This window comes from Heliangelus exortis, chromosome 11, assembly GCF_036169615.1.
Source record: "Heliangelus exortis chromosome 11, bHelExo1.hap1, whole genome shotgun sequence".
In the NCBI taxonomy this organism is placed as follows: Eukaryota; Metazoa; Chordata; class Aves; order Apodiformes; family Trochilidae; genus Heliangelus; species Heliangelus exortis.
In genome coordinates this window covers 19,790,966-19,803,128 of record NC_092432.1, presented here as the reverse complement: position 1 = coordinate 19,803,128, position 12,163 = coordinate 19,790,966, and the positions used below count along the sequence as shown (strand labels likewise).

Sequence of the window (12,163 nt, the reverse complement as noted above, 5' to 3'; positions counted from 1 at the left end):
AGGAAGCAATAAAGAATTTTTTACAAATTAATTGAAAGCAAAGAACATGATGCCCTCTCCTTGCAAGAATTCTTCTCTCATTTCTAGAGCTGGTAAAAAGCTGCATGACTTGCTTGCTTCCTCTGGCTTTCCCATTTTAAGCTAAAACAGGATATGACTAAGGTAACCCAGGATATTGCCTGCTTGTTCACATTCCTGGTGTCCTCATGGAGACAGTATTCATAGTTTTATTCTGATAATTTATTCCAGCAGAGTGTGAAAAATATTTCAGAACGAGAATTTCTACAAATTACCGTTAATTTTTATTAATTAGTGAATCTGCTCTCTATTTTCATTACTATATAAGTGGGTTTAGCTGCCACATACAAATCTCTCCTATGTTACATACCCCATATCTTTCTAATTAAGGCATAAGATATGTATCTTAAATATATATCTATAACAGTACTTCAAGATATATATCTTAAATATATATCTATAGCAGTACTTCAAGCAGTAAAATGCAAGTATTCAAATGCATAATGGGAAATACTACAAGAAACTTGCACCTCTTATGGAAAAATATTATGACAGTAACAGAGAACAAAAGCCTGCCCATTCTATACATGGAATTTCCTTATTACTGCTTTTGTATAAAATTTTTTAAATAGCCCAAGAGAAATCTCAAGGATACCCTACAACTGTATTATTCAGAGTTGTCTCAGCTGTATGAAATTTCTGTTTCTCAGCCCCCCAACAGCAGTTGTGTTGGTATCAGGTGCATATGTTGCACTGATAACTCAGGATTATTTTAAGAGGAATTTCATAGCAGGGGAACAAAAAAAAATTCAGAATGTTAATCATGAAGTTTAGTTAAACCAAAATTTAAAACAAACTAGTGACTATTTCAGTATCTATATAGTGCATTTATTTTCTTTTAGGTACAAAACCAAGTTAGCCTGGTGTCTTTAGCTTTGTTGGCTTCTATTAGTGGAACCCAGGCTATTGGCCCAGATGGAACAAAAGCCCCTGGTTACTGAAGACTTGCCAACTGTGATTGCTTCTGTCATACTTAAACAGTTTTTATGCACCTTTGTCTCAGTTTTGAAATGCACTGTCAGGAAGAACAGAACACATCCAATGCTGTAAAACCATCAAGACTTAATTCCCTTTCTACATAATTTCTTGTTAAACTTCTAAAGTGTAAATTCATTAACAAAAACAAAAAAACAAGCAGCAACAGAAAAACCCAAAACCAACCAACCAACCAACCAACCAACCAACCAAAAAAAAAAAAAAAAAGCCAAAAATTCAGCAAACCCTAAACGTTTCATCCCAGGGATAAAAAGCACTACTGTATCAGGCAGCTAGTGAAGACTTTTTCTTCAAGCTGAGGAGAAAAACCAGTATCTGCATGTGAAGGTTACATTAGGTTTTCAAAATTAAAGAGAGTATAATGCTCAATAATGTACCTGCCAGCATGTGGGAGACACGAGCAGAAGGAGCCTTTCAGTGTAAGTACAAAACCTCACCGCTCGGCAATTTACACAGTCCAGAGATTTTGATTCCTTCTCACACACACTTTGTCTCTCCTTTACAGCACAGAAGAAAAAAAAGGGCCATAAGATTTATTCCAAATACCTGAGCTTTTACTTTTAGGATAAAATCAAGACACTGAAAATAATTTACCATACACTTTCAAAATGCAAAGCAACGTATTATTCTCTGTTATGATCGGGGCAGATAAACAGAAGACACTGAGCATGGCTCAGACCTTGATCTCAATTGAGTGATAATGAATATGGAGAAGGACTAAAGACAGGTCATAGATAGCATCTGCTTTAATGAATAGCTGCTAAGTATTCTTCAGTCAAAAAAATAGCTACAACAACCTATAAACTGGCAGTATCAGATTCAGAATGGCTGATGAATATTCTGCTTTCCCACTCACTCCTGTGGCAGCCAGGACAGTCTGAGACATATGGTGTTGTCATATGTCCTCTTTGAATTTTATATTTCTAAAATGTAATGGAAAAGTAATTGATTTTCTTAGCTTTGTGTTGCTGAATGTACTGATGTTTAGATTTCAGAATGTACAGATTTTAAAAACTACTCTCACCCCTTTTTGTGTGAATATTGGATGTATCAAGGCATCATACTCATAGATATTATATTGGAATTATTATTACTTATTAATTAAACCACTGTTAACTGAAGTTTTCTGTTTCAAAAGAGATAACAATCTGGCCAGATTTTATTTACTCAGCACTCCTCCCTTTACAAAACAAGACCTCAGGAAGTAAAGTGGTGGCACCACACCATACCAGCCTCTCTGATGTCTATAATCAGTTGTAACAGCCCCCAGAATTTCTACAGCATGATGGTATTTTTTGCCCTAGGAATGTTGGAAAAAAAATCTCTTTTCCCCTCCCAAAACACTGCAGATAAACAAAACATCACAAAAATACCAGTACAGTATCAAATTTGACAGACTCTCCTGAGGGGTCTGGTTCCATCCATTAACAAGCAGTGCTGCATCATGCTCTGCAGCTTGTGGAGTAAAGCAGTAATGTACTACAGATGTGCAGAGAAGACTCTTGACATTTTGCCATTTCTGTTGATGATTCATAGGACTTAGCTGCAATGCTGAAGTCCCCTTGTGGACCTAGCTCTTAATTTAATTCAAACACAAAACATCCTATTCCAATTTTAACACTTGTGCATGTCAAGTGACAGCTGCTGAGAATATTAACAGAGAAAAGTTGCCCAGAATAAGCAAGTTTTAAGATGCAGAAGCAGGGCACACAATACTGAAGGATCTTATCCAAGCATAGACAGCATTGTGGGAGGCAGACAGATGGAAAAAAAGTTTAAAGGAAGATTTTGAGGAAAGTAACAAGGGTGAAGAGAGAGTAAAGAGGCTGATTTTGAGGAGCTGTGGCTTTAAAGAAAAGAATTAAGGGATTCAAAGGATGGAGTGACATTATCAGGGCAGGAGGAAAGCATTAGAATTTCAGCACCATGGAATATGGAAAGACACAAAGCCTGGGCAATAGGTATTGCAGTTGTCAAGGAAAGAGCAGTCCACTGCCCCTAATTTTAAAAATAAATTAATAAAATTTTTTTAATAATTTTTTTTAAAAAAATTAAGAAATAAAACTAATTTTAAATAGCTATATGAGGGTGTGTTTTCAGAGTTTATTGATAAAATTTATCTATTCCATTTAGTACATATCAAGAACAGTAATTTATTCATATTCTGCATCATGGCATCTTTACTTGATAATATTACTACATTCATGTTTTAATTCAAATTGCTGTTTCACAATTCATACAAACTGACCTCTATGCTGTTCAAAGCTGAAGACAAGCCCCATACTTTAAGAACTCCAGTTACAGACACTGCAACCAATGAGTCTTCTGTAAAAAGTCAACAGTGAGACAGTTGAAACCAAGATGAAACAGTGCTTAACACTGAATGAGAACCTTAGCACAGACTCCCTGCTCTACACAGTACTAAAACACAAATTCTGCACGAAATTGTTTAGAAATATTCATTTTCACCAAAAAATAATTGATATACAGAAACAAACATTCAGGTAAATATCAATATGTATTGTATCCAATCAGATACATTTCAGTATAAGACACAGAATAGTAGCTTTGTGTCCTTAATTTCCCTGACATTCCAAAATTAATTAGTACTTATGTCCAGGAAATTAGTTGGTTACAACCAGAGTAGAAGCTTCTTGTTTTTCTCCAAGAAACGTATTAAATGAACCATGAGCAACATTCATAGTATTAAAAACAACTTGGGTGTTAATGATATGCTAACACCTTCAACACAACAGATCTGTAAAACATCCTTAGGTACTAAATCTAGTAGTAGGATTGCACTATCTGCACAGAAATTATTTAATTGGCCTTTGTGAACAAATCTACTGTGCATACCTTGAATCCTTGCAGAGTGCACGATACACATACAACTTATCCAGTCAGAAGAGTGAGATGATGATAAAGTGTGAAGAACATCTAAAGTCTTAGCATCAACAATAAGGACATCTTGATACTCTCCACAACAAAGCAGCCAGCCTTCACCTGTCATTCGGGCTGAGCAGTGGTAATACTGTACCAGTGGAAAGAAAAAAGAGTCAGCAGAAAGCCACAGAAAGGTGCATGTATATTTTTCCCATTAAGCAAGGCATACTTGGAATTGTAATCAGCACTTCTACCATTACTAAACTTCTACTGCACGTGTGAGTCCACACACAATCTGCCCAGGGGCACAAGCATTTCACAGACATCTATAACAGTTTCATGTAGGCATACAGATAAGTAAGGGGTACTATGTACTGGGAAAAAAAAAAAAAAGCAATATTTAGGAATAATAAATACTGGGATTTTCAGAAGCAATCAAGGTGTGATATTTTTATTAGGAATTGCTAAATCTTTTGGAACTTGTTCCACTGAGAGGCCTCATTTCTCTACAAACATTTGATAAACTCCCAGTTCTCAAGAGGTATGTAAAGATGAAAAAAAGATGGAAGTGCAGAAGACTCAAATTGAATTTTCCATTCTTTTCCGGGCATAATTTCAATTCCATGAGATATTCATTATGATCCTAAATACCCTAGTGTTCAAAAGAATCACTTTTTCAAAAATCACTGAAAGAAAAAATAGACACAAAACCAAGTATTAAGAAGCAGATGTGTAGAGTGACTATGAAGATTTCTTTTATACTAGGTTTTATAAATTTGCAAGAACATTTGCATTTGGTGTAATATCTATTTGCAAATGTATGCATAATTGCTAGAAATGCATAAGCAGCTACCTCAAATGCAATTTACAGGCAAATACTATCCACAAAGTAAAGGTAACCATGTCTTCAGAAGAGAATTTCAGCCTTAAAAAGCTGTGCCTTATTTACTCCAAGTTCTCTGTACATTCAGTTTTGCTTAGATAATTACTCTTGGTCTATCAGTTAACTAAATGAAGTCTGTAAACAAAAGCAACATATGTAGCTACAAATACAATATTACCACAGATAATACAAAAGATCAGAGGCAGAAAAGCTTAGCAGGAGGAACCAGTTGTAATTACTGTTACTCTTAAATTGGGCGTGAACTGGAAGATTTGTATAGCCAGTCCTCTGAGAAAATCCCACACCTGTTAAGATCCACAAATGGTTAAGAGTTGACCCTGGTGTTAAACTTCATTTCAAATGGCAAATATTCAGTTTGCACTGCTTGACATCTGCCATTTAGAGCTGAATCATCTACGCTGAACAAAAGGAACCTACTGGACCAGATAGGTGAGTGGTTTAATGAAAACCTACTAGAACATTAACTAAAAATAAAGCTGCAAATTTAAATGGTGATGCTATCAAAAGCAGTGTGCAGTAAACCTCCCAGACAATAACATTCTGTAGAAAATTAGATTCTGCCAAGTACTATTACACCATCAGCAATCATTCCCCATGGAACACCACCACCTACAGCAACAAAAAAACCCACAATAGAAAGGGTCCAACCCACAAAAAAAAAAAAATTGTAAACTGAAGGTTTCATTTTGAGAACAATTCCACCCTTAGCAACATCTCTTTTCCCTGTTTTCTTGTTAGATCTTGCCCAATTTCCAGACCAAAAATAATTATCTAGTCAAAATGAGACATCTCACATCTCCTAATAGAAAAGGAACAATTTTCTAGAAGTATTTCTCTTGCTTGAATGATGAGAATGAAGATTCTATCTCTGATCTCCACAATGCAGATCTACCTACTTCCCTGAAATACTCCTCTCATCTAAACCTAATTAAGCAACATCACAAAGCAGATTATACTGCACTTCTATTATAAAAAAGGCACTGTACTGTGTGCTCATATACATACATATGTGAAAACATAGGCTTCAAACATATACACAAATTATAAATATAAATATTAAATTATACAATTAAAAATTGTATAATTGTATAAATTATCCAATTAAAATTATACAATATATAACTTCTTAATAATCCATGCTTCTCTCTGCACATATATATATATAAACATATTAAGGAGACATTATTCTATCATTTTTATTTGGCAATTTACCCAGGCTTTTTTCTTTCCTTTACCACTGACAAATGTGTGTGAATTCATCAGGTCAACCAAAACAGTGTCATGAAAAACAGCATTGCTTCTGGAAGCTTAGAAACAATGGATTTGGATTCAGAATTTGTCCAATCAGAACAGTATCAGAATAGTTTCAATCACATGAGGCCTCAGACTTCCATCATCTGGAGTGCTAGCTGTACTCTAGACTTCCTGACTGAGGAAAACCAGCATTTTAATTAACTTAGGAGCCCTGAGCTGCTCTATTAATACATGCAGAAAAAAGCTCTCTCTCTGAATCATATCCATAAACACTGAGCTCCTCAACCATATACATGTATCTATTTCAAGCATGCCCTCACACTCCAGAACCTAGATATGTGGCCTACTTCAAACAGATACTTGAAATTACCTGAAGCAGTATTTAAAGCAATTTGCCCTTTGAAAATAAGCAAGATGTTCTGAGTTGTGTGGTGAATGAAAGTGTATTTTTAAAAGTGGGCAGTGCAGTCTTTTGGAGATCAGCAGTGAGGCATCAAAACCTTTCAAACATTTAAAATTAAGATCTTCAGCAGGCTGTCTCACAATGTGTGGCCAGATTGCTTGTAATTCTAAAATATTACATTAAAAAAAGCCAAGGTTAAACTTGATGTTTCCATGCAATTTTAGCACAGCATAAGAGCGAAGATTATGACAGCAAGCTGGTGCCCAAACTTTACAGTAAGATAATTGGTACTGCATTCCAGACATTTGCAGTTTAAAAATAACCAGTTTCATTTCACTAAGGTGTTCAGAGGAACAAAAAAGACTCAGTTCTTTCCTTAGAAGGAAGTCAAAGAAGAAAAGAATAAGATAAAACTACTTAGTTGCAAAAGTTTGCTTTTTCTTCTGAGGCACGCTATGAGCTAGACATGTAAAATTGTACATTTCTGAAAAATATCACCTTAATAAAGCGAAATTCCTCTTTAATGAGCAAAGATATTCCATGAAAAGTTGCTATACTTACACAGATTGCTGTATGGCTATAAGGAAGCTTTGCGTTCTCAATGCACTGTCCACTAGTGACATTCCAAACACTCATCTCCCTGCCAAAGATAACTTTGTATTATTCTCTGTCATTGCCACTCAATTGGCTGGAATAATTTTGTGTCACCAAGTTTTTCTTTAGTGCTGTACTTAAGTGCAGTCTGGTCTTTTACGTGGCCTTTTGTTACAGATTACTGGGTACAAAAGTGTTGTGGTCATTAGCAGGGGATGACACAGTATCTGTTTCTTTTTGTTTCGGTAATTACACCCTGCTGCCCTGCACCAAACCTGGCTTTAAGGCCAACTCTGGTCTCCAAGAAATTGTAGGTATGGTGCCATTACAGCTCGTCAACTCGTCACTGTAACTACCTGTCGCTGGAACTACATCCTCCTGAAAATGATTTATTTCACTCAACTTCAACCAAACGTTTTGAAAAACATAATGCATCTTCTGCCGGGCTCCGGTTCCAGAGAGGAACAACCTCTGTTAAGACGAAACAGTGCCACCATGAGGCTGTTCCTGAAATCTGGGATTGATACAACAAGGGCATCTTGAAAACGTCGATATCTGTGCAGCATTGTAGCTACACTTAATTGCAGGTATGGTTAATGTTTGAGAAACATCCGTCAGCCACTTTTCCTCCTCTAAGCATCATTCAGCATGCTTTAGGACCAGAACACGACAGAAGCACAATCAAATTAAATGTTGTAAATGAAGCTATATGAGGTATGTTGTTACAGGTCAGCAACTGAATGTTAATTTTTGATGTTCTTAGCTTTTATTTGAACAGCAAGCATGATTTCCGAAGTTGAATACCTTTAGGATTTCCAAAATTACATTCTAAGACATTTTCTGTATTAATACTGGAAAAAATATAATAATCAGATATACTACTTATGGTTTGCCTTTTAATCTACACTTTCACATTATGATAATCTAAAGAGATATTAATTCATTTATACTTTTAAGATGAGCAAAAGTAATGAAATCTATGCATCCATAGTACAGCATCAGAGTTAGGAGAACAAAAATCATAATTTATTTCCAATGCTTATGCTGTTTGTTAAATAGTTCAAGGCAATGAATTTTATGATCCTATGATTGCTCTGTGTTTATATCAGAAAGACAGCAGTAATGTAGTTAAAGCAGTACATGCAAACATACACAAATGAGATGAGAGTAACTTCAGCTTCTGGATGTTGCACTTAATTTCCTGTGTGTACTAACAGGAAACAAGTGCTACCACATGTTGATAAACCTGTCCTACAGCATGTTCTACATTCATGCACAGGACAACAATGAGAATTTCTGAATCATTATGTATTCACACATGGATTTCCATATAAAAAGTACAAAAATGCTGCTCAATACTCTTCCTCCTGGGGAAAATCAGTTATACACACACTTAAGAGATTCTGAAGTGGGATGGGGAGGCAGTATCATCTGCCATACAGTTTCCTCCACCCTCAGTACAAAGAGATGGAAGCTTGGAAATGGCAGAAGTGAATGATTCACAAGCCAGAAAATGCATTTTGACAAACCCTGCATCTCCTGAAGATGAAGCTTCCTATTTGTAATTATCTCAACTTCATGTTGTGGCCATCCAAGGCTCAGTGATGGATGCTTTGCCCTTATGTAATACAGATGAGAAGTCAGCAGTCATTTGACAAAAGTGAACATTTAAAGGAGCCAGGAGACTATTCAGGACTACCTATACACATTCCAAGCAAACCCTCTAATCCCTTCAGAGGCAGAACCTTTAGGATGTGAACATCTCTCCTCATGGTGTATCTATAGCAAAAAATCTCATTTGTTTCTTAATGTTTTACATTCCAGCTTTTTGGAAATACTGCATCATTTCTACAGGTCTGATCTGGGAACATATCTAGCAGAACTTCAGAATTAAATGAGAATTCTTTAACCTCTAAAACCTTGAGTAGAACTGCAGGAGGTCAATACAAAACTAGTTCTGTAGACTTCTCATCCTCCTTTCTGCACATAACAACCAGAACTGTTTACATCTGTCTCTCCAGTGGGACACTGTAACCTTTCAAGATTCAGAAGCCTGAACCAGTTTGTTCCAGTTATCCCCTTTTTTGTATAATCGTGATTGAACAAGAGTATCAGACAGAGATCCTAATAGCTAGAAACTATAAAAAAGTTCCTCAGTGAAGAAATAGTGTAGAAGTCTTAAGGCTCTGGAAGGTGTGGTCTGAGGAAGGGCAAGTGACAGGAACTCTTTATGGGAAGAAGTTTTAATTCAGCTATCCTGTTAGCTGGAAAAGGTGAACCCATGACAGAGTGTGATTGAGCAGCAAAACAAAATTGTTCAAAGAATGTTTTTATATAAGAAGCTGGCCCTAAGCTACTTTCAGAAATCCTGACCAGATGTGCTTCAGACCCCAGCTGAAAAAATTATTCAAAGAGAAAAATAATTCCTGAATGATGACCTAACAGAGCTGCAGAAATTAGCTTGACTCAGTTGATGATCCAAGTCATAACAAACACGTAGGAGAAAAGCTGCAGGACCAGGAGATTCTAGGAGGATTTACTCAAATACCAAGTCAGAGTTAAATAAAAGGCACAGAACACATGTGCCTTTTACTCAAGGGCAGTCTTATCTATGCTTCCATCTGTACTCACTGAGCAACCATAATTTGGATCAGAGAGCATTAGTCTCTTGTACCAATTCAGTTCCCAAGAATGAGCTCAAGAATAAATACAAAAAAACCCCATGATATTAAAATGCTTCTGATTTTGGCAATTCCCTCCCATTATTCTCTCTTTGAATGGGAATAGCTGGCCCTCTGAACAGTTCCTTATAACTGGATCTTTGAATCCACCAAACCCTTCTCCTGTCCAAGAGCTGAGCTCTTTGTCAGGTTATAGTATATAGGGAACAAAGTCAATCTTAAGTAGCTGAAATAATTTTTGTAACATGGAAGTAGATTTAAAAATTTCTGTCAAATGCAGAATCTGACATACACCTGCTACACACTTCATGGTTTCAGAAATAAATAATTGAATATGCAGTTACCTACCCATTATCAGCAGCACTTACTACATATGGCTGTTTCTCAAACTCTCTTGCTTTTGCCAAACAAGTTACAGAAGCAGTATGGCCAAAGAGAATTTCTTTAGATGAAATCTAGGAGAGAAAAATACAGTGATTTTACTTAAACACACTATTTTTTGTATAAAATAAGGAGATCTAAAAACTAGAGAAACAACTTGTAGATACTATTACTGAGCAACTGTCAATCTGCTTTATATTCTTATGTTCTTCAGTCATGCTGCTGGTATGCACAAAGATGTGTATGGATTCTGCAGTTTGTACAAAGGACAGTCTTTCTATTCAGTGCAGTCTAAAAATTCCATCTTCTGAAGAATTTATGGAGTGTCAAGTGCTATAAAACAGGCAACATGCTGAGAATCTCTGGCCTTAACCCTGCAGCACACAGCAAAAGTGGCAGAGTCAAGTGGGGAATTGGTAGAGCAAAGCCCTTAAGCATGTGTTTCATACAACACATTTAAGTAATTCTTTTGATTAGCTTCACTGAATGCAAGGATATTAATAGAAAATAGAAAAAGGTAGCCCCATAAAAGTACAAAGTAAAGTTTTAAGCTATATTTGAGCACAAATTGTTCCAAGAAGAACAGAACCATATTTTAGGAATGCATAATAAAGAATTGGAACTGTTTTGACTCTGTTCTATTCTCAAAAACATAAAAGCAAAATAATTCAAGTAATACCAGTAACATGCCAGGAGGTTTACAACTTAGTTACACCAAAAAGACATATTTTGTATTACTCCTCCCATCTTTCTACATTTTTTCCATTGTTAACCTGGTAAAGAGCTCTTGTTTTATGAATAGGTAATTTTTCCTTAAATGATAAGCCACACTTACCAATTGATTTAATACAAACAAACAAGACATTCAGCATTTTAAAAGATAGGAATTATGATAATTGTGTATCTTAGTTGTTGTCATTATACACGGAATATAATCTACATGATTAATCTACAAAAAATTTTCCACTATGCAAATAACTGGTTATTCATATAGACATTTCAACATTTTTTTTCATCAGTTTCCTATAACAAATATACTATCTTTAAAACTTAATCTAAGTAATCTGGATAATCTCATTGGTAATAATAAAATATGAAGTTCCAATCTGTCTATTTGGCAGTCTGTAGCAAAGGGGACACAAACCTTTAATTCTGATGAAAGCTCCCAGAGACATATTTGTCCTTCTTGACTCCCTGTAACTATAGTCTGCTGGTCATCTGTAATCATAATAGCAGTGATGCTGTGAGAGGGAGCTATTTTCCCCCACACTGCCACGGCCTGTACTGATACCTTCATAGTCAGTACCTGAAAAATAGAAAAAAGTCATAAACCAAACCATGGTGATTCTAATACAGAATGTAAGAAAAAAACTTATAATAGGCTATTTAATCAACATCTGAAAAGGAGAGCTAAAAAATAACGCTAAAAGGAAGTTGATGAGGCATTGAAACATTTTCTAGCAGTTGCAAACATCACACTAAAGCTTTCATTAAGATAGCTGTCCACTAATTGTTTAAATATGCAGCAGGACAGTGGTGTGACACTATTTTAAGCCTAGGCAGTATCCAACAGGCATAGAGTTTCCAGGGACCAGAACTACTACAGTACTGAAATATCAGCAACAGCAGTCACGTGCTGCTCCCCCAGCACACACAACCATTGGTAGCTCCAGTGGGCCCATGTCACTGTCTTCTTCCTAATTTTGGTGGGTGGAATACACCATAGCCCCAGCCAGCAATGCTGCTCATCCCCAGTAACTAAGTGCTGGGGCATGGAGACACCACAGAACCAATAAAGGGTCTGTGGCTCCCAGGAGGAGAAGGCAAGAGACAGATAATAGGGCAGGAAGGCAAGAGCAGGTGGCGGGGCAGGTGGGTCCTGTTAAGACTTTTCAGAAAACCTAGTAATGCCCCCAGCAAGGATGTGTCCTTGGGGTCAGCTTTCATTAAAAGGTTGATTGCTACAACAGACACAGATGAGCAGTATTT

The 12,163-nt window shown here is 36.2% G+C and overlaps 1 protein-coding gene across 1 annotated transcript in view; it reads right to left on the bottom strand.

Annotated features, from left to right (window-relative positions):
• WDR72 (WD repeat domain 72) overlaps positions 1-12,163 on the bottom strand; it is a 111,303-nt gene that overhangs the window by 91,993 nt on the left and 7,147 nt on the right. Inside the window, exons 2-7 of the mRNA XM_071755151.1 lie at positions 11,319-11,480; positions 10,142-10,248; positions 7,080-7,158; positions 3,931-4,105; positions 3,323-3,399; positions 1,452-1,571 (exon numbers count right to left, since the gene is read on the bottom strand). Of these exons, the coding sequence (XP_071611252.1) occupies positions 1,452-1,571; positions 3,323-3,399; positions 3,931-4,105; positions 7,080-7,158; positions 10,142-10,248; positions 11,319-11,471 (711 nt within the window). The 5' untranslated portion in view covers positions 11,472-11,480. The remainder of the gene's footprint in view (positions 1-1,451; positions 1,572-3,322; positions 3,400-3,930; positions 4,106-7,079; positions 7,159-10,141; positions 10,249-11,318; positions 11,481-12,163) is intronic.